Source organism: Dendrobates tinctorius, unplaced genomic scaffold, assembly GCF_039654945.1.
Source record: "Dendrobates tinctorius isolate UK_male_01 unplaced genomic scaffold, ASM3965494v1 ptg000028l, whole genome shotgun sequence".
Lineage (NCBI taxonomy): Eukaryota > Metazoa > Chordata > Amphibia > Anura > Dendrobatidae > Dendrobates > Dendrobates tinctorius.
The window spans coordinates 58,575,010-58,602,032 of NW_027361696.1; the positions used below are offsets into that span (position 1 = coordinate 58,575,010).

At 42.1% G+C, this 27,023-nt stretch overlaps 1 protein-coding gene and 1 non-coding gene across 3 annotated transcripts; both read left to right on the forward strand.

Annotated features, from left to right (window-relative positions):
* Nucleotides 1-379: 379 nt before the first annotated feature.
* Nucleotides 380-25,930, forward strand: LOC141085431 (pregnancy-specific beta-1-glycoprotein 5-like). 2 transcript variants are annotated; one of them, XM_073570794.1, is made up of 8 exons: nt 380-441; nt 9,355-9,705; nt 14,072-14,338; nt 15,097-15,354; nt 18,319-18,462; nt 19,139-19,192; nt 19,867-19,890; nt 22,098-25,930. In XM_073570794.1, the coding sequence occupies exons 1-7, from the start codon at nt 420-422 to the stop codon at nt 19,875-19,877; spliced, it is 1,107 nt and encodes a 368-aa protein (XP_073426895.1). In that variant the 5' UTR covers nt 380-419; the 3' UTR covers nt 19,878-19,890; nt 22,098-25,930. The 2 variants fall into 2 exon arrangements, with proteins under 2 accessions (XP_073426895.1, XP_073426894.1); XM_073570793.1 differs by having other exon boundaries at nt 19,139-19,188.
* On the forward strand, nt 11,915-12,021 carry LOC141085680 (U6 spliceosomal RNA). Its single transcript, XR_012231359.1, has one exon. It is a non-coding gene; the product is annotated as a U6 spliceosomal RNA (small nuclear RNA).
* Nucleotides 25,931-27,023: the final 1,093 nt, after the last annotated feature.

Here is a 27,023-nt window from a genome sequence, read left to right on the forward strand (position 1 = left end):
CATTCTTTTAAATGAGGTTTTAGTCTGATTAGAGATGATGGTTGTTCTAGACTAGTTCTCTAATGGCCAGGTCTTGCCAAACCAAGAAGTCTATTCCCGTTACTCATTTATCAGTCGATAATATTCCTATTGAGTATCCTTTACTCCCTCGAGGGACTTCCAGATGTTTTACTCATACCTCTTCACAATGTTCCTTCCAGTAAAGAAAAGTTCTTTGTATATTCCTGTTAGTATTGTTTTTGTTTTTTCTCTTGTGCCATGTACGGTAAGCCATGTGAATGAATCCAATCATAACTAGCTCTGATCCCTCCCCAATTCTATATTGAATGAATGCCATTGTTCAGCTGTGACTTCCTTAATCTGGTTTTATTTTGGGATGATATTGTTTCTTGCTGGATGCAACAAGACAGAACTTCAAAATGTGGATCTGGATGATTTCAGGTAATTTACACCTTCATGATTTCTTGGGGTGGAACTATAGAGTTTGTAGAGTTTCAGATGCTAAACTGTGTCATATGGAAAGACACTAGTATTATAAATGTCAGCAGATGGGGACCATTTGTGCATGGGTTCTACATGAGGTATGGGCGGTAAGTCACTTCCAGATGACATGGGACAAGCATCAGCTGAGCGGAAAGCTCTAAGCACATGCTTCAACATTCGACAAGGTAGAATTCACTATGGTGGGTGGCTTCACTATGACTTGTGGCATAGGTTTCAATAAGTACGTATCTTGGCATAGGAAGAAGTGGTGGGAACTTCTGCTGGGTCCAGATTCCCAACTCCTATCTTGTAATTTTATTCAAAATTTGTGTTGAAATAATCACTGCTGACTTTTACCCTACTTTATACATTTTGGCCATGTTACAGTCCAATTTAATCCTGCATGCCACTTCGGGGATTAACTACTTGATTTCTAACCCTAAAATCCAAATATTATGAAATTCTAATTGTAGTTAAACTTTAAACTCTACCATATTTCAGAGCTGTAATGTGTGAAAAAAAAATGTTAGTAATGACTTTAATTAACTCATGTGTCAACTTTAAGGCAGTTCCTCCGGGTATGATTTGTTGATCATGTACCAAATTTATGTCACTTGACCACTAGCAAATTATATAAACCTAATATGACAAGCCAAAAAAAATGCTATGACAAATATATATCCTAAAAACTGGTTAAAGCTCTTATGCATAGGATAAAAAATGCAATATTGAAAATTTCACCTAAAATTGTTGCAAAAAGCTACTGTGAAAACTGTATGTGGAAATCTAGTCTAAAGCCAAATTCAGAATTTCTAGAGATTCCCATCAAGGGAGAGCAAAATGTAGCATACACAATGAAAATCACTTTATAACATAATTTAAGTAGTGCAATAAATATTTATTTGCAAAAGGTATATCTGTCATACAAAGCTTTGTACATCTATTAAATAAACCTTACAAACTAATGTAGCCCTGATGAAGGTACAGTATATGCGAAACACATGTGGGTGTAATGGGCAGTGTGGTTTATTTTTGGTCCACTGATAATTATTTGATGGATACTTTTGCTTCTGTATTGTTGTGTATTGCTAGGAACGCTCATTAAGTGGTTCATTCTCAATTCAGGGGATTTTCAATCATATTTATTATGCTGTTCACGTTTTGTATTCCTACATCACGTTTTTCATTAGTATAAAATGTTCTGCATTGTACATTTACTGCCTGTTTGGTTTATCATAAACCTGATTGATTACATAAACCCCTTCATGACCTTTAACATGCCTATACATCATGGTCAGGTAGGCATTCCCGACCTATGACTTAGGCTGTGTGCACACGCTGCGGATTTTGCTGCGGTTCCGCAGCGGTTTTGGCCGCTGCGGACCCGCAGCAGTTTTTGCTGCGGTGTACAGTACCATGATTCCCTATGGGAATCAAAAACCGCAATGCAGACGGTGCGGAATTTTCTGCGCGGATTATCTGCGATTTTCAATCCACAGAAAGAATTGACATGTCAATTCTTTCTGCTGATTCCGCTGCGGTTTGCCATCTCCTCCATTGAGGAGATGAAAAACCGCAGGGCAAAACCGCAGAGCATTCCGCAGGTAAACCGCAGGTCTTTTGACTTGCGGTTTCTACAAAATCTGCACGGATGAATCCGCACCTAAATCCGCAGCGTGTGCACACAGCCTTATAGGTACGTCATGGCAATCGGGCGGGCACAGGAGCTGTGTCCTCGCCATTGCTGCCGGGATTTCAGCTTATGTGCCCCAGGATAACAACATTTAGGCTGGGTAGGGCTCCCTCTTCCATCTTATCAGCTCCTCCGGGATATCAATATGAGGGCCCATTTTTTCTCATGGCAACCTGAGGAGCATGGTCTAAGAGGCTCTTGTCAGTGCAGCACTGCCAGGTATGATGGATTGCAGTGCCAGCAATCAGAGTAATAAAAGGTCAATTTCCCTGAAGTGACTATACAAAAAAGTGAAAAAAGTAAAAAAAATTATAAAGGCACTTAAAATAATTTCAGAAAATAATTAATAGAAAAATGAAAAAATATTATACCAATAAATAGATCTATTTATTAGTGAAGAGTGAGCAGTAAGCAGCTCAAGTGCTCGGTACTCAAATTGAACTGGTCGCATGCTTGGATCTGCTCAACTCCAGTGCCTAGTATAATGTAAGCCAATGAAGGAGTCGAGAATTTTTCTGGGAGACAGGTAAATTGATGAGGAGAGAGAGGAGAAGCAAAGAGAGCTCACAATGAGTCCAGCTGACAGAGGAGTCCCGGCTCTCCCAGCAGGGGAATTCGAGGCTTCAGTGCTGTGCAGCTCAGATGATTCAAATGAGCTGCTGTGGCAGGGCCCTGACATCCTCTGTGCTGCTGTGGCAGGGCCTCTGACATCCTCTGTGCTGCTGTGGCAGGGCCTTTGACATCCTCTGTGCTGCTGTGGGAGGGCCTCTGACATTCTCTGTGCTGCTGTGGCAGGGCCTCTGACATCCTCTGTGCTGCTGTGGCAGGGCCTCTGACATCCTCTGTGCTGCTGTGGCAGGGCCTCTGACATCCTCTGTGCTGCTGTGGCAGGGCCTCTGACATCCTCTGTGCTGCTGTGGGAGGGCCTCTGACATCCTCTGTGCTGCTGTGGCAGGGCCTCTGACATCCTCTGTGCTGCTCTGGCAGGGCCTCTGACATCCTCTGTGCTGCTGTGGCAGGGCCTCTGACATCCTCTGTGCTGCTGTGGCAGGGCCTCTGACATCCTCTGTGCTGCTGTGGCAGGGCCTCTGACATCCTCTGTGCTGCTGTGGCAGGGCCTTTGACATCCTCTGTGCTGCTGTGGGAGGGCCTCTGACATTCTCTGTGCTGCTGTGGCAGGGCCTCTGACATCCTCTGTGCTGCTGTGGCAGGGCCTCTGACATCCTCTGTGCTGCTTTGGGAGGGCCTCTGACATCCTCTGTGCTGCTGTGGCAGGGCCCTGACATCCTCTGTGCTGCTGTGGGAGGGCCTCTGACATCCTCTGTGCTGCTGTGGGAGGGCCTCTGACATGCTCTGTGCTGCTGTGGCAGGGCCTCTGACATCCTCTGTGCTGCTGTGGCAGGGCCTCTGACATTCTCTGTGCTGCTGTGGCAGGGCCTCTGACATCCTCTGTGCTGCTGTGGCAGGGCCCTGACATCCTCTGTGCTGCTGTGGGAGGGCCTCTGACATCCTCTGTGCTGCTGTGGCAGGGCCTCTGACATCCTCTGTGCTGCTGTGGCAGGGCCTCTGACATCCTCTGTGCTGCTGTGGGAGGGCCTCTGACATTCTCTGTGCTGCTGTGGCAGGGCCTCTGACATCCTCTGTGCTGCTGTTGGAGGGCCTCTGACATCCTCTGTGTTGCTATGGGAGGGCCTCTGACATCCTCTGTGCTGCTGTGGCAGGGCCTCTGACATCCTCTGTGCTGCTGTGGCAGGGCCTCTGACATCCTCTGTGCTGCTGTGGCAGGGCCTCTGACATCCTCTGTGCTGCTGTTGGAGGGCCTCTGACATCCTCTGTGCTGCTGTGGGAGGGCCTCTGACATCCTCTGTGCTGCTGTGGCAGGGCCTCTGACATCCTCTGTGCTGCTGTGGCAGGGCCTCTGACATCCTCTGTGCTGCTGTGGCAGGGCCTCTGACATCCTCTGTGCTGCTGTGGCAGGGCCTCTGACATCCTCTGTGCTGCTGTGGCAGGGCCTCTGACATCCTCTGTGCTGCTGTGGCAGGGCCTCTGACATCCTCTGTGCTGCTGTGGGAGGGCCTCTGACATCCTCTGTGCTGCTTTGGGAGGGCCTCTGACATCCTCTGTGCTGCATTGGGAGGGCTACTGATATCCTTTGTGCTACTGTGGGAGGGTCTCTGACATCCTCTGTGCTACTGTGGCAGGGCCTCTGACATCCTCTGTGCTGCTGTGGCAGGGCCTCTGACATCCTCTGTGCTGCTGTGGGAGGGCCTCTGACATCCTCTGTGCTGCTGTGGGAGGGCCTCTGACATCCTCTGTTTTGCTATGGGAGGGCCTCTGACATCCTCTGTGCTGCTGTGGGAGGGCTACTGATATCCTTTGTGCTACTGAGGGAGGGTCTCTAACATCCTCTGTGCTGCTGTGGGAGTGCCTATGGAGGGGATGTGTATGTATTGGTTGATGTGTATGAGAGAGAGAGCTCACAAAGAGTCCGGCTGAGGAGTCCCTGTGCTCCCAGCATGATAGTTCCTGGTTTAAGTGCTGCTTTCGGCTCAGATGATTCAAATGAGCTTATTGAGAGATAAATGAGCCGAGAGAGAGCAAAATAATGATGATGATTGTACAGAGTCTTCTGGGGCACTGTCCCGGCCGGTGACAGGCGTCCCTTAATAGATGTACCGCGTTTAGCGCATGAGTACAGCGTCCTCAGTACCAGCCAGCAAGGTACAATGAAAAAGTGCAGTGAAGCTGCAGGACCTTGCTTGACATCACGGTCACGTTATAGATCATGTGACTGGCTACGGAGCGCGATCTGGACCAGCAATCCAACGTGTTTCGGAATTCACTGATTCCTTCATCATCTATTCCATCTATTAAGGGACACCTGTCACCAGCCGGGACAGTGCCACAGAAGACTCTGTACGATCATCATCATTATTTTTCTCTCTCTCTCTGAAGGACGTTGTTTCAAGCGGACAGCATTCATTCACTGGACGCATTTACCTCCACAAAGGTAAAACTATAAATGCAACTCCATTGAATTTTTAGTCTATATCCAAGCAAGTAACTTTTAAAACATGCAGCTTCACAAGTTTTCACTATTTAAGAGTCATGCTTTGATTAAAGGGAATCTGTCACCCCATTTTTGGCCTATCAGCTGCCGGCACCGCCATCAGGAGCTTATCTACAGCATTCTGTAATGCTGTAGATAAGCCCCCGATGTAACCTGAAAGATAAGAAAAAAGAGTTATATTATACTCACCCGGGTGTTCGGTCCGATCCGATGGGTGTCGCCGTCCAGTCCGGCGCCTCCCATCTTCATACGATGATGTCCTCCTCCTTAGGCCTCTTTCACACTTCAGTTTTTTTACGTCAGTCATAATCCGCCAATTTTTGAAAAAAAACGGATCCGCCAAAAAAGGGGCGGATCCGTTTTGTTTCCCCATAGACTTACATTATTGGCGGACCTTGACTGATGGTCGTCCGTCACCTCCATTTTTTGACGGATCCGCCAAAATTTTTCTGGCTCCCGTGCGGATGAGACTGACAGTGCAACGTTTTTTCTTCTTAACGGTCCGCTATTTTCATGTGGGCATGCCCGGAAGCTTTGCTCCGGGATCATTTTTAACCCAGTAATGCCGTTTCGGGATCGTAAATTCATTCTCTCTCTTTCTCTCGTTTTTCCGGGCATGGGTTCCTTTAAAATTCAACCTTCGCCGGATCTGTCAAAACAATGGTCCGGTGCCACACGTTGCTGTCAATCCACCGACAGATCCATTTTCCGACATTTTCGCGGTTTACAACTGATCTGAAAAACGGAATTGTGAAACAGGCCTTACTTCTCCCTCGGCTCCTGTGCAAGCGTACTATATCTTCCATGTTGAGGGCAGAGTAAAGTACTGCAGTGCGCAGGCATGGGACCTCTCTGACCTCTCCCGGCACCTGCTCACTGCAGTACTTTACTCTGCCCTCAACAGGGCAGATAAAGTACGCCTGCGCAGGAGCCGAGGGAGAAGTAAGGAGAAGGACATCATCGTATGAAGATGGAAGGCACCGGACTGCGACAACCACCGCCCACGCCCCCCGGTGAGTATAATCTAACATGTTTTTCTTATCTTTCAGGTGTCATCCGGGGCTTAACCTACAGCATTACAGAAAGCTGTAGATAAGCCCCTGATGGTGGTGGCCGCAGCCTATAGGCCAAAAATGAGGTGACAGATTCCCTTAAATGCAAATTTTTTGGCAATCTACGATACATATTAGCGCAAATTACTTTTTTTTTATATAGCAAAAGACATCACATAACTATGCAATGTAGCCAAAGTACTATTATTGGGTCACTAACATACATTTAAAGAGTAGTCAAGATTTTGCCATGATAACAGAAATATTATTTGACATGCCTAAAGAATCACTGTCCCCTTCACAATGAGCAACCATATGTAATTGAATTTGAATACATTTAGAACCGATAACAATACAGACTGTAATGATCCATTACGGGTTTGTTTCTGATTTTTCTCTCCCCGGGCTGGTCATGCGGGGGTTAATCTTCCCTGCCTCATTTTGGGATCTGTCTGGCTATTTCATTTTGCTGTTACCTGCAAGCAGTGTCAGTTATAGTTCCTGTCTCTGGCTTGAGCAGCTGACGCCGTTATACCCTGATTTGTCCTCTGCCCATTTTCCTAGGTCCTGTTCCTATGCTCCCCTGTGACTTCACTTGTCGTAGTACTCGCTCTCTGTGTTTGACCCCTTGGTATTTGACTTGGCTTGTCCTCTGACCTTTTTGACTGTCTTCTGTCTCTGCCTTTCCTGCTCCCAACTGGCTCTGACTTCTCTGGCTTGTTTCTGACCATTATTGCTGTGACCTCTGGTACTTTGTTTCCTCTCTGTTGCTGACCTGGCTTTCTTGACTACTCATCCACCACCTAGTGGCCCCTGCCTGCTGTTCTGTGGTTTTACTGTGAGTGTACCTGTTTTTCCTTAACCCGCTCCCCCTAGTGGAGGTTGTGGGCTACTGTGCTGCAGCAGGCATTACACAGACCATGTGCCATAGTGATTTGAACCACAGTGCCCAGTATCCCAACGCTCGTTTCGCATATAGCTTAGTCTGTCTGGTTGTCTGGTTGTGTGATTTATTATTTATAAATTATAAATAATAAAATGTATTGGCTCACATTTATCCTGTGCTCTACGCTGAGCATTTACACCAGGGCTTCCATGTAAATCTCTGAAATACATGATTTAAATGGATTCCCTATGGAAGAATCCCTATAATGAGGCAGATGGAGACATTGGCAGCATGGCCGCAGTCTGGCCACCTATGATCCGGCAGTGTCCATCCTTTTAAGCATGCGTAAAAATCCAGTCAGCCACAGTTTTGTGCACCTCTGAAAAAGAAAGACAATGTTGAACAAATGCGGGAGTAACTTTGCTGCCTCATTATAGTGATTAAATTCCTCAGGGGATTCATCTGAATCACGTCATTTGGAGATTTAGATGGAAACCCCCGTGTAAGTGCTCAAAGTAGAGCGCAGGATAAATGCGATCCCAAATGTAATGTTAAATGTTCCCAATGAGAGATTCAACTCAAAAAACAAGTCCTCACTCATGTCTATTGTCTTTCAGTGGAAATATAAGGGGCTTCCATGTTACTGGTAGCACAAATAGACACAAATTTGCCACTCCAGATAAATGCAATGGTGAGGTTTATTAGAAAGAGCAATTCAGAATGGAAATAAAGTTTTCAATCAGCACACAGATTGAAGTGATGAGACTGCTTGGAGCTCAGCCTTGTGCGATGCTGCAGCGTTCAATGCTGGTAAAATGCAGGGAGCGCTGAGCAATTAATGTTTCCAACCCAATGGAAAGCAGGCTATATGGAAGCCTGAATTGCATAACTAATAGAGCAGCATATGTCAATAAAAGATGACAGCCAAAACCTCATAGGTAAACAAACTAAGTGTTAGCCCAAATTGCTTAAGTGATAGAGCAACATATATCAATAAAAGTTGTAAACCTAGAAGTAAAACAAACTAAAATACAAAACTTAATGCGTTTCCCCTTCATAAGGTTCTTCACAGGTGATAGACCACGTTTCCTCCTCACAAAGGTCTTCAGAGGTGATAGATTGGACAAATAAGTAACAAGAAACAGCATTGTCATGAAATGTAATGACCCAACGGGGGTTTGGTCAGTAGACGGGCAACAAACAACAGGATGGAAATGGGGAGAGGAAGGCCTTACCGATAGGGAATGAGGGATGGTCACCACCTGAACCCAAACCTGAGCCTGTCCGTGTTCTCCTCTAATGCCCTAAGTGGGTCCTTCCCCCCTCCGCTATCAGAAACCTTGTCCCTGCAAATGGTACAACACAGGGGACAGTGACAAACGTGAGACAGACAAGGAAAAAACAGCAAACTTAGCTTATTAGCCTTCTTTGATGCAAAGCAACACACAGCAGAAGAAAGGCACCCAGACCACGAACTCCACAAAACCAGCAGATTCACCATGGCAACCAGAGAGCTCCTTACTCCAGGCTTGGTCAACATAGATTGCCCTATCACCGACAGTCAGTTGATACATCAGGTGACCATTAAAAGGATGGTGGGGGTGGTCACCACCCACATCAGCTGACCTATCAACTCAGTTGCAACAGATTGCCACCGAGGGAAACTGACATTAACCCCCACTGACCTGGGGGGGAAAAAAAGCTACATTTAAAGCATAGTGGAACCAGAGCTGCCACGAATTCAAAAATGGATCGTGACACATATACTTGGTTGTCAGCATGTGAGTAAAGGAATGACAAGAGATGAGATATTGCGAGGCAATAATACACAAAAATAAGGGTAGGTTGTCGGAGTTGCTAGGTTACCCTTGTATCATCAAGCATAAGCCTCATGCCTGGGGGTATTTAAAGCCCTGTAGTATTCCTGAGAATTTTAGGCTATTTCAGGAGCTTAACCTGGCCCTGTATAGGCACTGTGGGTTGGTAGATTGTGCCCAACTCTCGGCTTTGGGCATGGGGAATATGTAGGAAACCCATATGAGTGAAGATCCCCTGACCATTAATATCTTCATTAGATAGCTCTATAAACCACGCTGTGTTGAAGGAATGAATCAATGAATCATTATTGATTCAGTCACTATTACATTAATTTCTGCTTTTTTCTTTTCAGTTTTCCCATACCTATGGCTAGAGATGGTTTATGGAATGGGGATCATCCAGCTGATTCCTGACTATCCAACTATTAATGGATCTGTCACCTTGAATGTTATGGAGATTACTCCAAATATCGGGGATTTCACCTGGTATAAAGGATCAAAACCAGAGATTCCCTATGGAATCCTGAGCTTTATCTCTCCAAATAGTCCCGTAATATTACATGGACCGCTATACAATGATCGGTTCTCGGCTTTCAATAACGGTTCATTACATATTAAACATCTTCGTACCTCGGATGAAGGGAATTATACAGTGCAAATAAAGAAAACATTCGAGAACCTAACTGTGTCCCTGATCATCTACCGTGAGTATCACCGACTATTACTATTATATACAGTCCAATACATGAAGTGAAGACAAAAACAAGACCACAAAGGATCTGACGCGTCAAGAAATCCCTACAGCCACATCCCTGCCAAAGAAATGTACAGCTGTTTTCTATTTTTTAGTCTTAGTTTCGATTGGCCACCGTTTCCCATCTCAAGGGACAATGAAATATCAGTATTAATGTAAAGTTAACTACATTATGTAATACTTTTTATACATTAATTAAATATGAAATAAGCATTTAAAAGGCTGCACAGTAGATATCATTGACTTAACTCTTAACCCCTTCCAGACCTTTAACGTACTATTCCATCCATGTGCCCTGGGCCCCTATGACCCTGGACGGAATAGTACGCTATAGTCGATCAGCCGTGCTCATGGGGGGGAGCGCGGCTGTTCACGGCTGGGTGTCAGCTGATTCTCACAGCTGACACCCGGCACTAAGTGCCAGGAGCTGTCACGGACCGCTCCCGGAACATTAACCCCAGGCACACTGATCATACATGATCGCAGCATTCTGGGAGCAGACAGAGGGCTGACACCTGTGACAGCCCCTCTACCTTTGGATCGGAGACCCCACGGCATGTCGCGGGGTCCCGATCGCTCCCATGGTAACCCGATGTCGTCATGGCAACATCCGGGTACCCAGAGCTCAGAGACTTCCTGTTATGCGCAGTGCATGTTAGGAAGTCTCTGAGGTTAGTGAAAAATTACATATAAGCGATCAGCCAGCACAAAATGAGTGTCCCATAGTAGGACAAGGTGTAAAACATAAAATGAAATAAAAATTTTTTTTAAATAGCTGTAAAAATATAAAAAAAATATTAAAAAAATAAATATTTATTCCATCAATAAATCAATATTTGAATTAAAAAAATCTAAACAATAAAAGTACACATATTTAGTATCACTCCGTCCGTAACGACCCGGCCTATAAAACTGTCTCACTAGTTAACCCCTTTAGTAAACACCATTAAAAAGAAACACAAGGCAAAAAAACAATGCTTTATCATCATACCGCTGAACAAAAAGTGTAATAGCACGCAATCAAAAAGACAGACTTAAATAAAAGTGGTACCACTGAAAACGTCATCTTGTCCCGCAAAAAACAAGCTGCCATATAGCTTCATCACCAGAAAAATAAAAAAGTTATAGCTCTCAGAATAAAGCGATGCAAAAATAATTATTTTTTATATAAAATAGTTTTTATTGTATAAAAGCACCAAAACATAAAAAATTATATAAATGCGGTATCGCTGTAATCGTACTGACCCGAAGAATAAAACTGCTTTATCAATTTTACCACATGTGGAATGGTATAAAGGCCCCCCCCAAAAGAAATTCATGAATTGCTGTTTTTTTTTCATTCTGCCTCCCAAAAATCAGATTAAAAAGCGATCAAAAAATGTCATGTGCCCGAAAATGGTACTAATAAAAACATCAACTTGTCTCACAAAAAACAAGACCTCACATGACTCTGTGGGCCAAAATATGGAAAAATTATAGCTCTCAAAATGTGATGATGCAAAAAGTATTTTTTGCAATAAAAAGCGTCTTTTAGCATGTAACAGCTGCCAAACATAAAAACCCACCATAAATAGTAAATCAAACCCCCCTTTATCACCTCCTTAGTTAGGGAAAAATAATAAAATAAAATAAATGTATTAATTTCCATTTTCCCATTAGTGTTATGGTTAGGGCTAAGGTTAGGGTAGGGGTTAGGGTTGGGGCTAAAGTTGGGGTTAGGGTTAGGGCTGGGGCTAAAGTTAGGATTAGGGTTGGGGCTAAAGAAAGGCACAGTAAAAGGAAGGCACAGTAAACTTGATGGTTGCAGAACAGTTTTAAAGCCAAAGTGCATGAACGTTGCTTAATGTAAACTTGTATTTCTAGATAGGTTCTTTATCAAGGCCAGAGACTGTGCAAAATTCCACTGGTCTACTGACAGGTAGGTTGTGCCTGGTGTGGTTGTCAATTTCACTCGTCCTCCAGTTCCACTGTGAGTCTTCGGGATGTTTACCCAATGCCCTGCCTTGGAGGAACTCACAAGGATGCACTGACCCACATCCTATAATTAATGGGGTTGTCCAGTCTTAATTGCTAAGTCTGCATTCACTCTGTATGACTGTAGATTTATAAATCACCCCCCCCCCCGTGCGCACGGTCAATGCATTGCAAAGATTCACTGGTTGCTTGCTTCGGCAGCACATATACTACAATTGGAACTATGCAGAGAAGATTAGCATGGCCCCTGCGCAAGGATGACACGCAAATTCGTGAAGCGTTCCATATTTTTATTATGGAAGGCTGTTGTAATTAATACTTCTGTTGATTGAGCCCACTGTATGTATATTTGGGTGAGGTTTTTCCCACTGACTATTTAAACATTTTCCAATGGACTTTTCACATACATTAGCCTACTTACCTTAATTAGATGGCCATTTTTGTGTATTGTGTCTCCATTTTTTGCACCTGATCTTCTATGGTAATTTTAATATTGTTCCAATAAAATTCTGTCATTTTATATTTCTATGGCATATAGCTTCTTTTTTCTTTTTTGATCTTGCTCCATACACTTGTATTGAGTGAGGCTGAGCCTACCAGACAGCTGCGTCACTATACAGGATGCAGCCTTGCTCAAAATAATTGTATGGAGTGAGGCAGCGCCAACTAGATGGGCTCTGGCAAGGATTATGCATAACACATACATCACCGCCATTCCCGGCTCAGAAACCTGCGAATCCCCGCAGCGCACAGTGCATGTGCTAGGGGAATTCATAAGTCTACAGTCACACAGTGACTGCAGACTAATCAATTTAGACTGGACATCTGGTTTAAGCCTACTTCCACATGGTAACTTTGGTTGTGAGGCCAAATATCGCTATATGTAGTATGTGTAGCATGTGTAGCATCATAAAATCTGAGGGGCATTGAACATTACCATGACACTTAATTAATCCTTTTTGCATATAGCCATGCTTATTTACGATAGCTTATATGTATGAATAAGAAAATATGCGGAACTGATGCCTCCAGGACTTTTCTGTGCTGTTATGCTTAGAGGAGGCTGGTTGTGAATGATAGTGGTCTCCTCTTAATCCACTCTCAACACTGCCATAACCTTCTCGCAAAATTCCCTTTATGCCAGCAGCAGTTCTCAAGCTTTAGTTTTGTCTGGGCAATTTTCACATGTTGCAGCCCACTCATACAGTTACTGCTTTACAGTCACTGACATTCATGCAATGATCTCCCAACTGACACTCAGTCACTGATTTCTCAACTGACTTTCAGGCACTGATCTCCCAACTGAAACTCAGGCATTGATCTCCCAACTGAAACTCAGGCATTGCTCTCCCAAATTACACTCAGGCACTGATCTCCCAACGGAAACTCAGGCATTGATCTCCCAACTGAAACTCAGGCATTGATCTCCCAACTGAAACTCGGGCATTGATCTCCCAACTGAAACTCAGGCATTGATCTCCCAACTGAAACTCGGGCATTGATCTCCCAACTGAAACTCGGGCATTGTTCTCCCAAATTACACTCAGGCACGGATCTCCCAACTGAAACTCAAGCATTGATCTCCCAACTGAAACTCGGGCATTGATCTCCCAACTGAAACTCAGGCATTGATCTCCCAACTGAAACTCAAGCATTGATCTCCCAACTGAAACTCGGGCATTGTTCTCCCAAATTACACTCAGGCACGGATCTCCCAACTGAAACTCAAGCATTGATCTCCCAACTGAAACTCGGGCATTGATCTCTCAACTGAAACTCGGGCATTGTTCTCCCAAATTACACTCAGGCACGGATCTCCCAACTGAAACTCAGGCATTGATCTCCCAACTGAAACTCGGGCATTGATCTCCCAACTGAAACTCAGGCATTGATCTCCCAACTGAAACTCGCGCATTGTTCTCCCAAATTACTCTCAGGCACTGATCTCCCAACTGAAACTCAGGCATTGTTCTCCCAAATTACACTCAGGCACTGATCTCCCAACTGAAACTCAGGCATTGATCTCCCAACTGAAACTCAGGCATTGATCTACCAGCTGTCATCTGTACGGCAATATTCTTTTACAATAGTCATATGCTTCAACAACCCATCCAGTGAGCTAAACTCTTCACCCAATTCAGTGGATTCAGTCTTCCAACGTCAGGACAAAATGGGAAACACTTTTTAAAAATACTATGGATATTAGATGAATAAAGAACTGTACTGTATTATTCTGCTTTGTTGTGCTATGCCGAGACACAGTCTTTTAGTTGCTTATCAGACAAATTCTACTTTTGATCTAAAAAGGAAATTATTTGTCCGCTTTGTTTATCCATTTACAGAGTTGGTTACCAAACCTAGAATCATAGCTTCCACCACCCAGCTCAAGGAAAATGAGGTATTTTCCCTAACTTGTAACACCGTACACGCTATGACCATAAGGTGGACCAAAAATGGTGCTGGTATCCCATCTGGATCTGAATTATTTAGAGATAACAAGACTCTCGCCTTCCCTAGTGTTAAAAGAGGAGATGCAGGAGAATACCGGTGTGAAGCTCAGAACCTTGTTAGTGCCAGTACTAGCGATCCATACACAGTGACTGTGGCCTGTAAGTAACCATCAAAGCTATACTGGTGAGAACGTAATAGACTGTTTCTATGTAGTCTCTTTGGCGATACTCTGACTGGTCTTCCTATCATATATAACAAAATAAATGAACTGGAGTATAAGTTGGTATACACACAATAAGTAGGAGCGTGTTCACATTGGCCATTAAACAGACAAAACCTAAGATAGAAACAAAATGAACATATACCCTGCTGTAAGTAAAAAGTGATAGAACAAATAAGTAACATAGGATATTTAGTAAACACTGTTTTTGATTAAAAAAAAAGTAAAAACCATCCCACCTTACCAAGGTGACCCAATCAGGACAGTCCTAACCTCTTGTATAGTATCATATATATTGGTCAAATGACAACAATGAATACCAACATCATGAATTGGAGGTTTCTAAAAACTTTAACAGGTAAAAAGGGGAAATGAAAAGTCTTTATTACTGTCTATTCACCAGAGGTAAATTTATTGCAAAAATTGAAGAGACTGCAATTCAAATTTTTTGAGTTGTATTTGAAAATAAATGCAATAATCACTGAAATTTCCAAAACAGATCTGTAACTTGTGAACAGAACCTCATACTGCTACATAATCTCCAATGGATTGAATTTCTGTCATTGTTCAATATGTGAGATACATTTGGGGAAATTCTTTTTGGAGCCTTGAGATAATACTTGCCTGAAATGCGTGATTTATAGGCAGCATTACTCATTGCACCTGCTGTTTGTTTTGTGTTTTTCTTCTTTGCAGATGGTCCAGATATGGTATACATAAAAGGTAGATTAAATGTGAAGCCTGGTTCCTCCATCACATTAACATGTTCTGCTGATTCTGTCCCACCTCCTGAATACCAATGGAAACATAATGGCACAGACTTACAGGAAAAAACAAATAAATACAGTATTAGTAATGCTGTTCCTGAGAATGAAGGACTGTACACGTGTGTGGTGAGGAACCCTGTGACTCTCGGCACTGCTATTGACTCTGCATATGTGAATGTGACTGCAGGTAAAGATGTAAAGTAATTAGTTAATCAGACGTTAATCTATTATATACTTACCTAAAATTGTCCGTCATCCACTTCCGTCCGGACGTCCTAAAATCCCACAATCCCCCGCGCGCACCGGAAGTATGTCGACCGCCATATTGGAATACCCAAGTGATGGGTATTCCAATATGGCACCCGCTGGTGGTACCAGGCCCTTGCGCAGTACCACCAGTGGGACACCGCCGGCACACCTACGCCGGAACCCCCCACCGCCGCTGGACCCCCGCCAGGACCCACCGCCGGACCCCCACTACGACCAGCCGCCTGACTACAAGCACCGGATCCCGACGCTGCCTGCTCACCCGACTCCGTGCAGTCAAAGCCAGCAGGAAAGACCGCGGCTTGCGGCCTGTGCTGGAGATGGGGTGTGGGCGCCCTCTGGTGGCGCCGCACCCCATCTCAGCACAGGCCGCAAACTACTGTCTTTCCTGCCAGCTGTGACTGCATGGAGGTGGGTGGGCCGCCACCCCCAGTGCCACAGGGCTGCCCCCATCGTGATGTCACTGCCCTCCCGATGCGATAGCATCGGGCCCACATCTAGTAATTATATATTTATCTAGTTTCATATAATCAGTTTCAGTTTAATTTCATAAATCAATAGTACACATGAAAATAAATAACTTTGTAATATATATTATCAGACAAATTTGCTTCTTTCTCATCTTCAACTGACTCATCCTCAGTCACTCTCAATTCAGGCCTAGCATCTGTAAAATTTGACTTCGGTGAAGATACATATTCCCTTTACTGAGATAGAAAATGATACTTGGTGCTCATAAGATGGAGATGGGAGTAGCTAGAGGAAGACAGTGATATTTTATGAGCACCAATTTTATGAAAATTTAAAAAAAATAATCAAAGTAGGAGGAGAAAGAGGCAGATTCCTCTAATAAGATCTGTTGCAAGTTTCTTATTTTCACACATGCTATTGAGATATGTATGTGAAAAGACAAATGACTAGAGTTGAGCGACTTTGGTCGGATCGGGTTTCGTGAAACCCGAATGAAACAAAATAAGTTTCAGATGAAACTCGTCCGACTAGAGCAAAACAAAGTCGGAGTTTCGTCCGAAACCCGACCCCAATGCAAGTCAATGGGAAATAAAAGTCGGACGAAACTCCGACTTTTTTTGCTCTAGTCGGACGAGTTTCATCTGAAACTTATTTTGTTTCATTCGGGTTTCACGAAACCCGATCCGACCAAAGTCGCTCAACTCTACAAATGACTGTTACATTTTAAACATGGTCACATTTCAGCATCCATGTTATGGCTACAAGAACTTTCCCTTTCTCTGATCCTTAGATGACACTGTGTTTCCTTAGTGAAAGAGGGCTCCTTATGAAAGCGCAAAGAAATAATAAGGGGTAGACCAGTCCATCATGATGGGCTTGGTGGGGAGGAACTGGAGGGAGCCCCATAAGTGGACATTTTCGACCTGCCCTACAGTGTTTCAGAGTAAACAGAGTATGTGTGCTATAGGCCTCCATCATCAAAGCTCCACTGGCTTATATATTGGAGCCGCAGTTCAGCTACTTCTTGTGTAACCAGTGGACACTGCTAAATGGGAAAATTGAGAACTCAAAGGTCAACTTTTCTGGCAATAATTGGAACATGTATTCATATCAATAACCTCATGAACTACCAGAAAACCACATCTATTTTCAGTTCCTGTATTTCCCAGAGAACATGAACCTAACCCTCATTGTTATATTGTTTGGTGTCTCTATGAAATCACTGACCTACCGGAGCACAGAGGGGGGAAGTGATATCCTAAGCTACACTGCTCACACAGCTGCGTAATATCCTCCATGCTTGTGCCTCTGAGTGTTCATACATTGAGACAGGGGAGCAGGAATATCTCATCTGTGTGTGCTGTGTATGGGAGACATCATAGTTGCTGGCATCCACTCTTTAGCTCAGAGACGACTGAATATTAGAAAAAGAGGCTGCAAAGGAGAAAGCTGATGAAAATGCAAGGTACAAGCTTATAATGGCCAAAGTAGTAATGCTATTCCTCATCTACACACACAGGACAGGTTAGACAATTTTTTTTATTTAAAATTGACAGCCATGTGAATGGAAATCAAATGTCCCCATTATAGCTAATGAGGTCTATCTGGCCCTATTTGTGTCCATCATAGTACAGAATTGCTTCTTGCATCTATCTATCTATCTATCTATCTATCTATCTATCTATCTATCTATATCTATCTACGGTTTGCCCCTTCCTGATTTTCTACTATTTTGCATGTTTGTCACAATTAAATGTTTCAGATCACCAAATAAATGTAAATATTAGACAAAAATAACACAGGTAAACACAAAATTAGGTTTTTAAATGAAGGTCTTTATTTTTACGGGAAAAAGAAATCCAAGCCTACAGGGCCCAGTGTGAAAAAGTGATTTACTCCAATCCTCTTAAAACATAAATTAACTGTGGTTTGTCACATCTTTGGGAAGCTGAATTCAATTTCCCTAGTCACACACAGGCCTGATTACTGCCACACCTCTTCTCAATCAAGCAATCACTTAAATAGGACCTGCCTGACAAAGTTAATTAGATCACAAAAAACCTCAAAAGCTAGACATCATGTCGTGATCCAAAGAGATTCTGGAAGAAATGAGAAACAAAGTAATTGAGATCTATTAGTCACTTTTTCACACAGGGCCCTGTAGGTTTGGTTTTCTTTTTCTGTTAATAATAAAGACCTTAATTTAAAAACTGCATTTTGGTTACTTGTGTTATTTTTGTCTAATATTTACATTTGTTTTTGTGATCTGAAACATTTAAGTGTAACAAACATGCAAAAGAATAGGAAATTAAGAAGGGGCAAACAATTTTTCATACAACTGTATCTATTTATCTATCTATCTTATGTCTCAATCTATAATTACAAAATAACCTTTTTTTATGTTGCCTCGTAGATATTGCTGTGGGCTCCTCTGGATTGACCCCTATTATAATTGCAGGAGTTGTGTGTGGGACAGCATTGAGCGTTATAGTGATACTTTGTGTCACCTACCTGCTGTACAAGAAGTATATATCCCGCCTAAGTGAGGCTCACAGAGGTAAGTCCACTGTTTAGGTCTTGTATCCATTAAATGCACATTTATAATTCTACTGTTCTTTATATAATGGTAACATATTCTGTAGCGCTGCACATCAAGAGTAATTATTCATTTTCTCCTTTGTTACAAGTGAATTTACCAAACACACATTAAGGCCACAGAGCAGATGATTGTCCTATGTTGTTGTGACTAATAGACAAAGCAGATGAGGAAGACAATATTTCCATAGTGGTAAGATGGGTCCAGGGCAGTGTATTATCAGCAGGAGATTATCACTACAGGACTAGGTGTCTTGTTCCTCCTAGTCCAACCCCGCCCACAGCACTGATTGGCAGGTTTTTGTCAATATGCAGTGTACACAGAAAGCAGCCAATCAGTGGTGTGGGCGGGGTTATACACAACTCACCCATCAGAGTTTTGCTAGTTCTGCAGCAGAGAAAACCGGATTGTATCAAAATGACATCAAGCAGCCGAGCAAATGATAAATGGCTGGAATCAGGGTCTTAGCCTCCATATCATGCGTTTCACAGATTACATAGCAACAACCTACTGACAGATTATGAGTTGATCCACGTTCAAGCAAAACACATGAAGCTGTTTGGACAAACTGTATGTGTTCTATTCTTACATTTCATTTTTTTCTCTATCACTTGTTCTTTATTATTATTATCTGCAGGGAAACAAGACCAAAGTGAAATATATGAGAATGTGGTGGACCTGCCTCCAGTAAGTAAGTTTTTCTTCTTAAACAAATAGAGAGATAGGTAGATGGATAGATAGATAGATATAGACAGATAGATAATAAATAAATAGATAGATAGATAGATAGATAGACAGGTAATAGATGATAGATGATACATAGAAAGATAGATAATAGATAGATGAAAGATAGAAATATAGATAGATAGATAAATAGATAATAGATAGTAGATAGATAATACATTGATAGATAGAAAATAGCTAGATAGATAATATATATATATATATATATACATATATATATATTAGATAGCTAGAAAGGAAGAGAGAAAGAAAGCAATATAGGAAGAAAAAAATAAACGAAAGGAGAAAGTATAAAAAAGGAAAGAGAGAGAAAGAAAGAAAAATAAATTAAAAAGCGAAGAAGAAAAGTGAGAAACTAAAAAAGATGGAAGGAAAGAGAGAGAGAAATAAAGCAATATGGAATGAAAAACAGAATGAAAGAAAAAAGGTAGAAAATATAAAATATAGCAGGAAGGAGAAAGAATGAAAGAAAGAAAAAGCAGAAAAGATACAAGAAAAAAGCAAAGAAAATAATAAAGAGAGAAAGAAAGAAATAGAACATGAAAGGACACCTTATTTTCTTGCTACACAAATGAAGTTTGTTTCTGATTCTTCTTTTCTTCTTCTCTTCTTTGCGTGTAGAAGATGAATGACTCCTTCTACATGGTGAGGATTCTCAGACATCACTAAATGACCAGAAATGTAGATGACTTTTCTATTATTTTAAAAGGAGAACTCGGGACAAGGCGCATACTGCTGTATATCATGTATAATGTGTATATTATGTCTGGTCCAAGGTCTGAGAGGGGAAATTCCTTTGCGGAAACAAAAGACTTATTAGTGGGAGCCTCTTCTGTACATTGATTATCCACTTGTTAATATCAGGTTATTGTTAGGTTTATATTCCTTGCTGATTATTTTCTTAGTGTAATAAACTATATTAAATACTGTGCCAGGCTTGAGCCACAAGTGCTGGCTCCGGAGTTATGGCCGATGCTGGCAGCTTAACCCTTTAGGCTAAGTGCACACGTACCGGAACTCTCGTGGAAATTACCGCGAGAATTCCGGAATTCCAGTCCGCTGGAAAATCGCATTTTAAATTCCCGCGATTTTCCCGCGGAAAAACTAGCATTTTGCAAGCGTATTTAGCTTGCAAAATGCTAGCGTTCTCCAAGCGATCTGTAGCATCGCTTGGAGAACTGATTGACAGGTTGGTCACACTCGTCAAACATAGTGTTTGACAAGTGTGACCAACTTTTTACTACTGAGGCTGCCTATGCAGCATCAGTAGTAAAAGACAGAATGTAAAAAAAAAATAAAAAATGGTGTTATTCTTACGCTCCGACGTCCCGCGCATCCGTTCCCAGTAATCCTTTGCGAAAATGCCCGCGATGACGTCAGTTCTCGCGGGATCGCGACGTCTCGCGGTCATTCGCGATGACGTCGCGCGAATGACCGCGAGACTTCGCGATCCCGCAAGAACGGACGCCATCGCGGGCATTTTCGCAAAGGACTACTGGGAACGAGAGCGTGAAGAGAAGCAGGAAGCCTGCGCGGGACGTCGGAAGGTGAGAATAACAATATTTTTTATTTTTAAATTCTATTTTTTACAGGGATATGGTACCCAAAGCCCGGAGGACAGTCTCCTCTCCTCCGGACCATGGGTACCATCCGCAAATGTTCTGCTTACTTTCCGCATGGTGTGCACAGCCACATGCGGGAAGTAAGCGGAACAATGCATTCCTATGGGTGCGGGATCGCCGCGATTCCGCAAATTAATGAGCATGCTGCGGTTTTTACCGCGAAGCGATTCCGCAGCGGTAAAAACCGCAGCATTAGTACAGCATTGCGGAATCCCATAGGAATGCATGTGATGCTTATTTTTCGCGTTTTCGCTGTAAAATCGCGCGGTTAAAACCACCGCGGAAACGCAAAAAAAACGCCACGTGTGAACTCAGCCTTAAATGCCACGTTCAATAGCAATCATTGCATTTTAAGTGTTTGACAAAGGGAGAAGATTCCGTCTAAAAATAAAGCAAAAAGTCATCAAAATAAATATTGATCAATCAAACCACATGTCGCGTTGTGTTAATAAATAACAAGAAAATAAAAAAAAATTAAAATTAAAAAATTAAAAACGATGGTGAACTTGTATTTTTTTTACCCACTTCCCCTAAATAAATTATATATAGTCTAAAATAACAAAAATAAAAAATATCACTTATAACATAAAAAAGTTAAAAAAAAAAAGCCCTAGCAGAAAAAAAATTAATAAAGTTATATAAATAAAAATTCACTTTTTTTCTCTAAAAAAACAAAGTTACACATGTGATAGTGGGTATATACTGACCTATGAAATGATGTGTTTATTGCACGGTAAAAGTTTAAAAAAAAGTGGTGCAAAAAACAATTGTGAAATTAATGTTTTGGGGTTTTTCAGCATTATCCAACCGCTTTTATCCCACCTAGCCCTCCACTTAAAAAAAAAAAATCATTAAATTATATTTGCCTAAATTTGCCAATTTTATTTATTTTTATCCTCACATTTAAACGGCTGTAAAAAATTATATATATATTTTTTATTACCACCATTTTGTGATAAAGCTAAAAAAATATATGTATAAAAAATATTATGACCATTTTAATGTGAGAATTAAAAAAAAAAAAAAAAAATGGTCATTGCGGTAACTTTCCTATTAATCAAACCTGCCTGGCGGTTAGAGGGTTAAAGCTTGTCTCTACTGTAAGCAAAATCGCTGTAAAAAAAAAAAAATAATGTGACTGATGATCATATCTGATAAGTGAAGAATTACTATGTGCATAATTATTTCCTGTATATTATATTAATTTATTGTTTTTTTTTGTGATTTTAGGATCTTCAGTATAAATCAGAGAATGTGTACAATATAATCATCCGATAAAATCTAGCGATGAAATTACCGATAATAATCTCGTTACTATTAGTTGTCTTTATGAGACCGTTGTTAATGCCATTTTTTTTTAACGTTTTTGCATTAATTTTTTATCATTCATTACAAGACAACATTGAAAATGCAGCAGCAGCTGACGGTTATTGGTTATGTGTGCACCCAGTTTTTCAATGAGTTTTTGTAGCGGGAAACTGTCCAAATTCTCCTGTCCAAATCTTAAAAAGTCTTGAAAACTGAGTTTCCTTTCTGGGGTTATGTGCACAAAGCGTCTTTCAAACTTCAGAGCAGCTACTGGAATTTTCGCTCTTTCCAGAAGTGACTCCACCAGTGGTTTTGTCGTTGATTTCTCCAGCGTCCATATGTTCTAGTAAGAGATCTGCCCATAGGATGAACATGATGCTTCCTTTAACAGCTCCACTGTTTCGGAAAATGCCTGAAAAATTACAATGTCAGTTTCTGCTTTTGGTATATGAACTGTTATGACTGAGTCACCGTAGGAGGCAAAAACAGAAATACTAGCTAAGTCCAGAAAACCAGAGAATTTGGCAGCTATCGGATTGCAGACCCCTGAACCTAACAACAACTAGCAGTAGCCGTGGGGGGTTCCCTAGACCCCTCGATCACAGCCGGAGAACTACATAGCCTAAAGACAGAAAGGGAAATCTAAACTGCCCCAGAGCAGACCCCAAAGCAATAGGCAGCCCCCAACATATAAAGACAATGAATCAAGATGAAAAACACTCACACGGATAGAAAGATAGGCTGAGCAAATGATGGGGCCCAAGCTAACTAAATAGGACAGAATAGAAAAGCTGCTGTCTGCAATCCGCCAAAACCCTCTCAAAAACAAGAGCCAACAGACTGATAGGGAAAAATGCCCTGAAGACGCTAGGCTTCAAAAAGACTATATCAGTACTCAGGTATTATCTGAAGACAGAGCAAAAAGGAATTCAGCTCACCCAGCCGGGAAAGGCAGAAATCCAGAAAAACAAGGCAAAACAAAACCAAAACACAAATGCAAAAAGTAGAGCAGAAAACTTAGCTTTTAAGGAGCAGGAATCAGACTGGTCTCCAAGAATCCCTCAGAGTAATCACCCGCAAGGCAGAAGGGCGTCGGCTGCCTTATATCCAGTCAGCAATCCCAGTCACCCAGTCATCATCATTCTGCTCAGGTGCTTTGTAATCAGCCTCACTACCTTCCTTCACCAGAAGAGGGAGTTCATCAGACCTCAATGGTGAAGGGGAAAATGAACTCACAACAATGAACATAGTCATATACCAAAACTCAGCAAAAACGCTAAAAATATCTAGGGATGAGGAGACTTGTGGAAGTTCGGTTTCTGGTACCAGAACTTTACACGAACTTCAACTAGAAAACAAACCTTATTGAAAACAATGAGGACCTGAACTTTTGAGCCAGAAAATTTTTTCTCTCACTTTACCCGGAACTTCAAACATTGCAACAGACGCTAACTGTCCATTACGAACCCCGAATTCTTACATTTAGGTTCCCTCATCTCTACATATGACCTTTTAAACTCAGAGATTTTCAAGTAGAAGACACTTTAGGAAACTCTGAAAAATCTTTTGCAAAAATTTTCAATCATTTCATGAGCATTTTTTTCTACAGTTTTGGCCAGTGGTAGCTTTTTGGATGGTTTCTTATGATTTTTTGTGACCTTTTTTATACTTTTTTCACTCCATTGCGTAAAGAAGAAACCACTTGTGGGTTTTTTCACCAAAACAATGGTAAAACGTTCCAAAATCTTTCCTGTTGACTCGTATTGTAAAATACAGAGCATCTTCTGAATGGAAGAGACCAGAAGAATGGACCGGACACTTATATTAGCATCTTGATGTTGGATTTCAAAAGACTGAACAAATGCTCAAGTCAATTTTATACAGAAATGCATATATTTATTCTTTTCATTTTCTAATAGTTTTTTTAGGTAATTTCCATGGCAAAATCTATCTGAAAAAGACGTGATGTGAACGTAGTCTTATGCTGATACCAAAAAGCGCAACATGATGTTGACCGAATACATGCTGATAATTGTCTCAAATGATTTATTTCGCCTTCCTCTTACTCAAAAGATCTGCAAGTGATTGACTTGTGTTGCCGCTAAGTTTTAGGAAATACGAAAAGGAGGATTTCCTTGTTGTTATTATTGCCTAAGGCTAGTTTCACACTTGCTTTTTTTTGCAGCGCGTTTTTCCCGCAAAAAAACGCATTGAAAAAACGCATACATAAGCATACAACTGCTGCGTTTTTTTCAAGCATTTTTATGAGCATGCATGAAAAAAACGCAGCGTTTTTATGCGTTTGTATGCGTTTTTAGCGCGTTTTTACCGCGTTTGCGTTTTTTTCCAACATTTTTAGGTGGCCCCTCACACTACCCAAACCATGACTTTACTAACCCTAACCCTGACCCTAACCCTAACCCTAACCCTGACCCTAACCCTAACCCTAACCCTGACCCTAACCCTTAACCAAATCATACTTAACCCTAACCCAAACCCTAAACCCTAACTAACCCTAACCCTAACCCTAACCCTGACCCTAACCCTAACCCTGACCCTAACCCTGACCCTAACCCTAACCCTAACCCTGACCCTAACCCTAACCCTAACCCTGACCCTAACCCTTAACAAAACCATACTTAACCCTAACCCTGACCCTGACCCTAACCCTAACCCTAACCCTAACCCTAACCCTGACCCTAACCCTAACCCTAACCCTAACCCTGACCCTAACCCTTAACAAAACCATACTTAACCCTAATCCTGACCCTAACCCTGACCCTAATCCTTAACAAAACCATACTTAACCCTAACCCTGACCCTAACCCTAACCCTGACCCTAACCCTAACCCTAACCCTGACCCTAACCCTAACCCTAACCCTAACCCTGACCCTAACCCTTAACAAAACCATACTTAACCCTAATCCTGACCCTAACCCTGACCCTAATCCTTAACAAAACCATACTTAACCCTAACCCTGACCCTAACCCTAACCCTGACCCTAACCCTAACCCTAACCCTGACCCTAACCCTAACCCTAACCCTAACCCTGACCCTAACCCTTAACAAAACCATACTTAACCCTAATCCTGACCCTAACCCTGACCCTAACCCTTAACCAAACCATACTAAACCCTAACCCTGACCCAAAACCCAACCCTAACCCTGACCCTGACCCTAACCCTAACCCTAAACCCCCTTAACTAACCCTAACTCTAACTCAAACCCCTAAATTCCATGGTTAAAAAAAAAAACGCATATGCAAAAAAACGCTTACATGAGCATGCCAGTGCGCACATATGCGCATCCATAGGCTATAATGGCCCTTTTTAGCGCAAAACGTGCGCATATGTGCGCATGCGCTTTTTTGCAGGGCCAAAAAATGCAACATGATGCGTCTGGAAAATCCAATCGCACACCCCAAAAAAACGCAGCGCATGAAAATCGCATACATGCGCTTACAAGCGCGCAAGTATGCGCACCCATGTTAAAGATAGGGGAAAAAACGCATGCGCAGGTTAGCGTTTTTTTCCAGCGCTAAAAAACGCAAATGTGAAACCAGCCTTAAAGGAGCCCATCAACAATTTGGATTTGGAACATTTACGAATAAAGATCTATGTAAAATGTGAAATCAGTTTGTAAACACTTTGCTACACTCGTCTTATGTTTTATTTAGTCGTGCAATGTTTCCGTAATGTGAACATGTAAAAAGACATGTAAAGCTAAATGCAGAATTACAGTGAATTCTCAACATTCTGTTTTTAATTTTTGCCTAAAATGTGCTAAATATGTGCCGCTAAGGATAGTTTCACGCTGGGCATTTTTGCTGCTTTTTTATGCTAATTTTCAGCTGGTTTTTACAGTACCAGCAAAGTTTATGAGATTTCAGAAATCTCATGCACACACATTGATTTTTTTTGTCATCAGGATTTTGTGCTTTGCAGAGTTTTTTTGACATAGCGCTTGTCACTTCTTTCAGTGTTTTTGCAGTGTTTTTCACCCATTTACTTAAATGAATGGCGAAAAAACACTGCAAATACGCAAGTTGACTTTTTTTGCAGCAGAAAAGTCAAAGACAGCAGGATGTGACCTCACAGTCAGCTCCACTACATCTACAGTGGGGAAAAAAAGTATTTAGTCAGTCAGCAATAGTGCAAGTTCCACCACTTAAAAAGATGACAGGCGTCTGTAATTTACATCATAGGTAGACCTCAACTATGGGAGACAAACTGAGAAAAAAAAATCCAGAAAATCACATTGTCTGTTTTTTTTTCATTTTATTTGCATATTATGGTGGAAAATAAGTATTTGGTCAGAAACAAGCAATCAAGATTTCTGGCTCTCACAGACCTGTAACTTCTTCTTTAAGAGTCTCCTCTTTCCTCCACTCATTACCTGTAGTAATGGCACCTGTTTAAACTTGTTATCAGTATAAAAAGACACCTGTGCACACCCTCAAACAGTCTGACTCCAAATTCCACTATGGTGAATACCAAAGAGCTGTCAAAGGACACCAGAAACAAAATTGTAGCCCTGCACCAGGCTGGGAAGACTGAATCTGCAATAGCCAACCAGCTTGGAGTGAAGAAATCAACTGTGGGAGCAATAATTAGAAAATGGAAGACATACAAGACCACTGATAATCTCCCTCGATCTGGTGCTCCACGCAAAATCCCACCCCGTGGGGTCAGAATGATCACAAGAACGGTGAGCAAAAATCCCAGAACCACGCGGGGGGACCTAGTGAATGAACTGCAGAGAGCTGGGACCAATGTAACAAGGCCTACAATAAGTAACACACTACGCCACCATGGACTCAGATCCTGCAGTGCCAGACGTGTCCCAC

Excerpts from the sequence above, each read along its gene's own strand:
- LOC141085431 (XM_073570793.1), top strand. The coding sequence starts at position 420 with ATGTGGATCTGGATGATTTCAG. Across the intron at positions 442-9,354 it reads GTGGATCTGGATGATTTCAG|TTTTCCCATACCTATGGCTA; the intron begins GTAATTTACACC and ends TTTTCTTTTCAG. Across the intron at positions 19,189-19,866 it reads ATGTGGTGGACCTGCCTCCA|AAGATGAATGACTCCTTCTA; the intron begins GTAAGTAAGTTT and ends CTTTGCGTGTAG.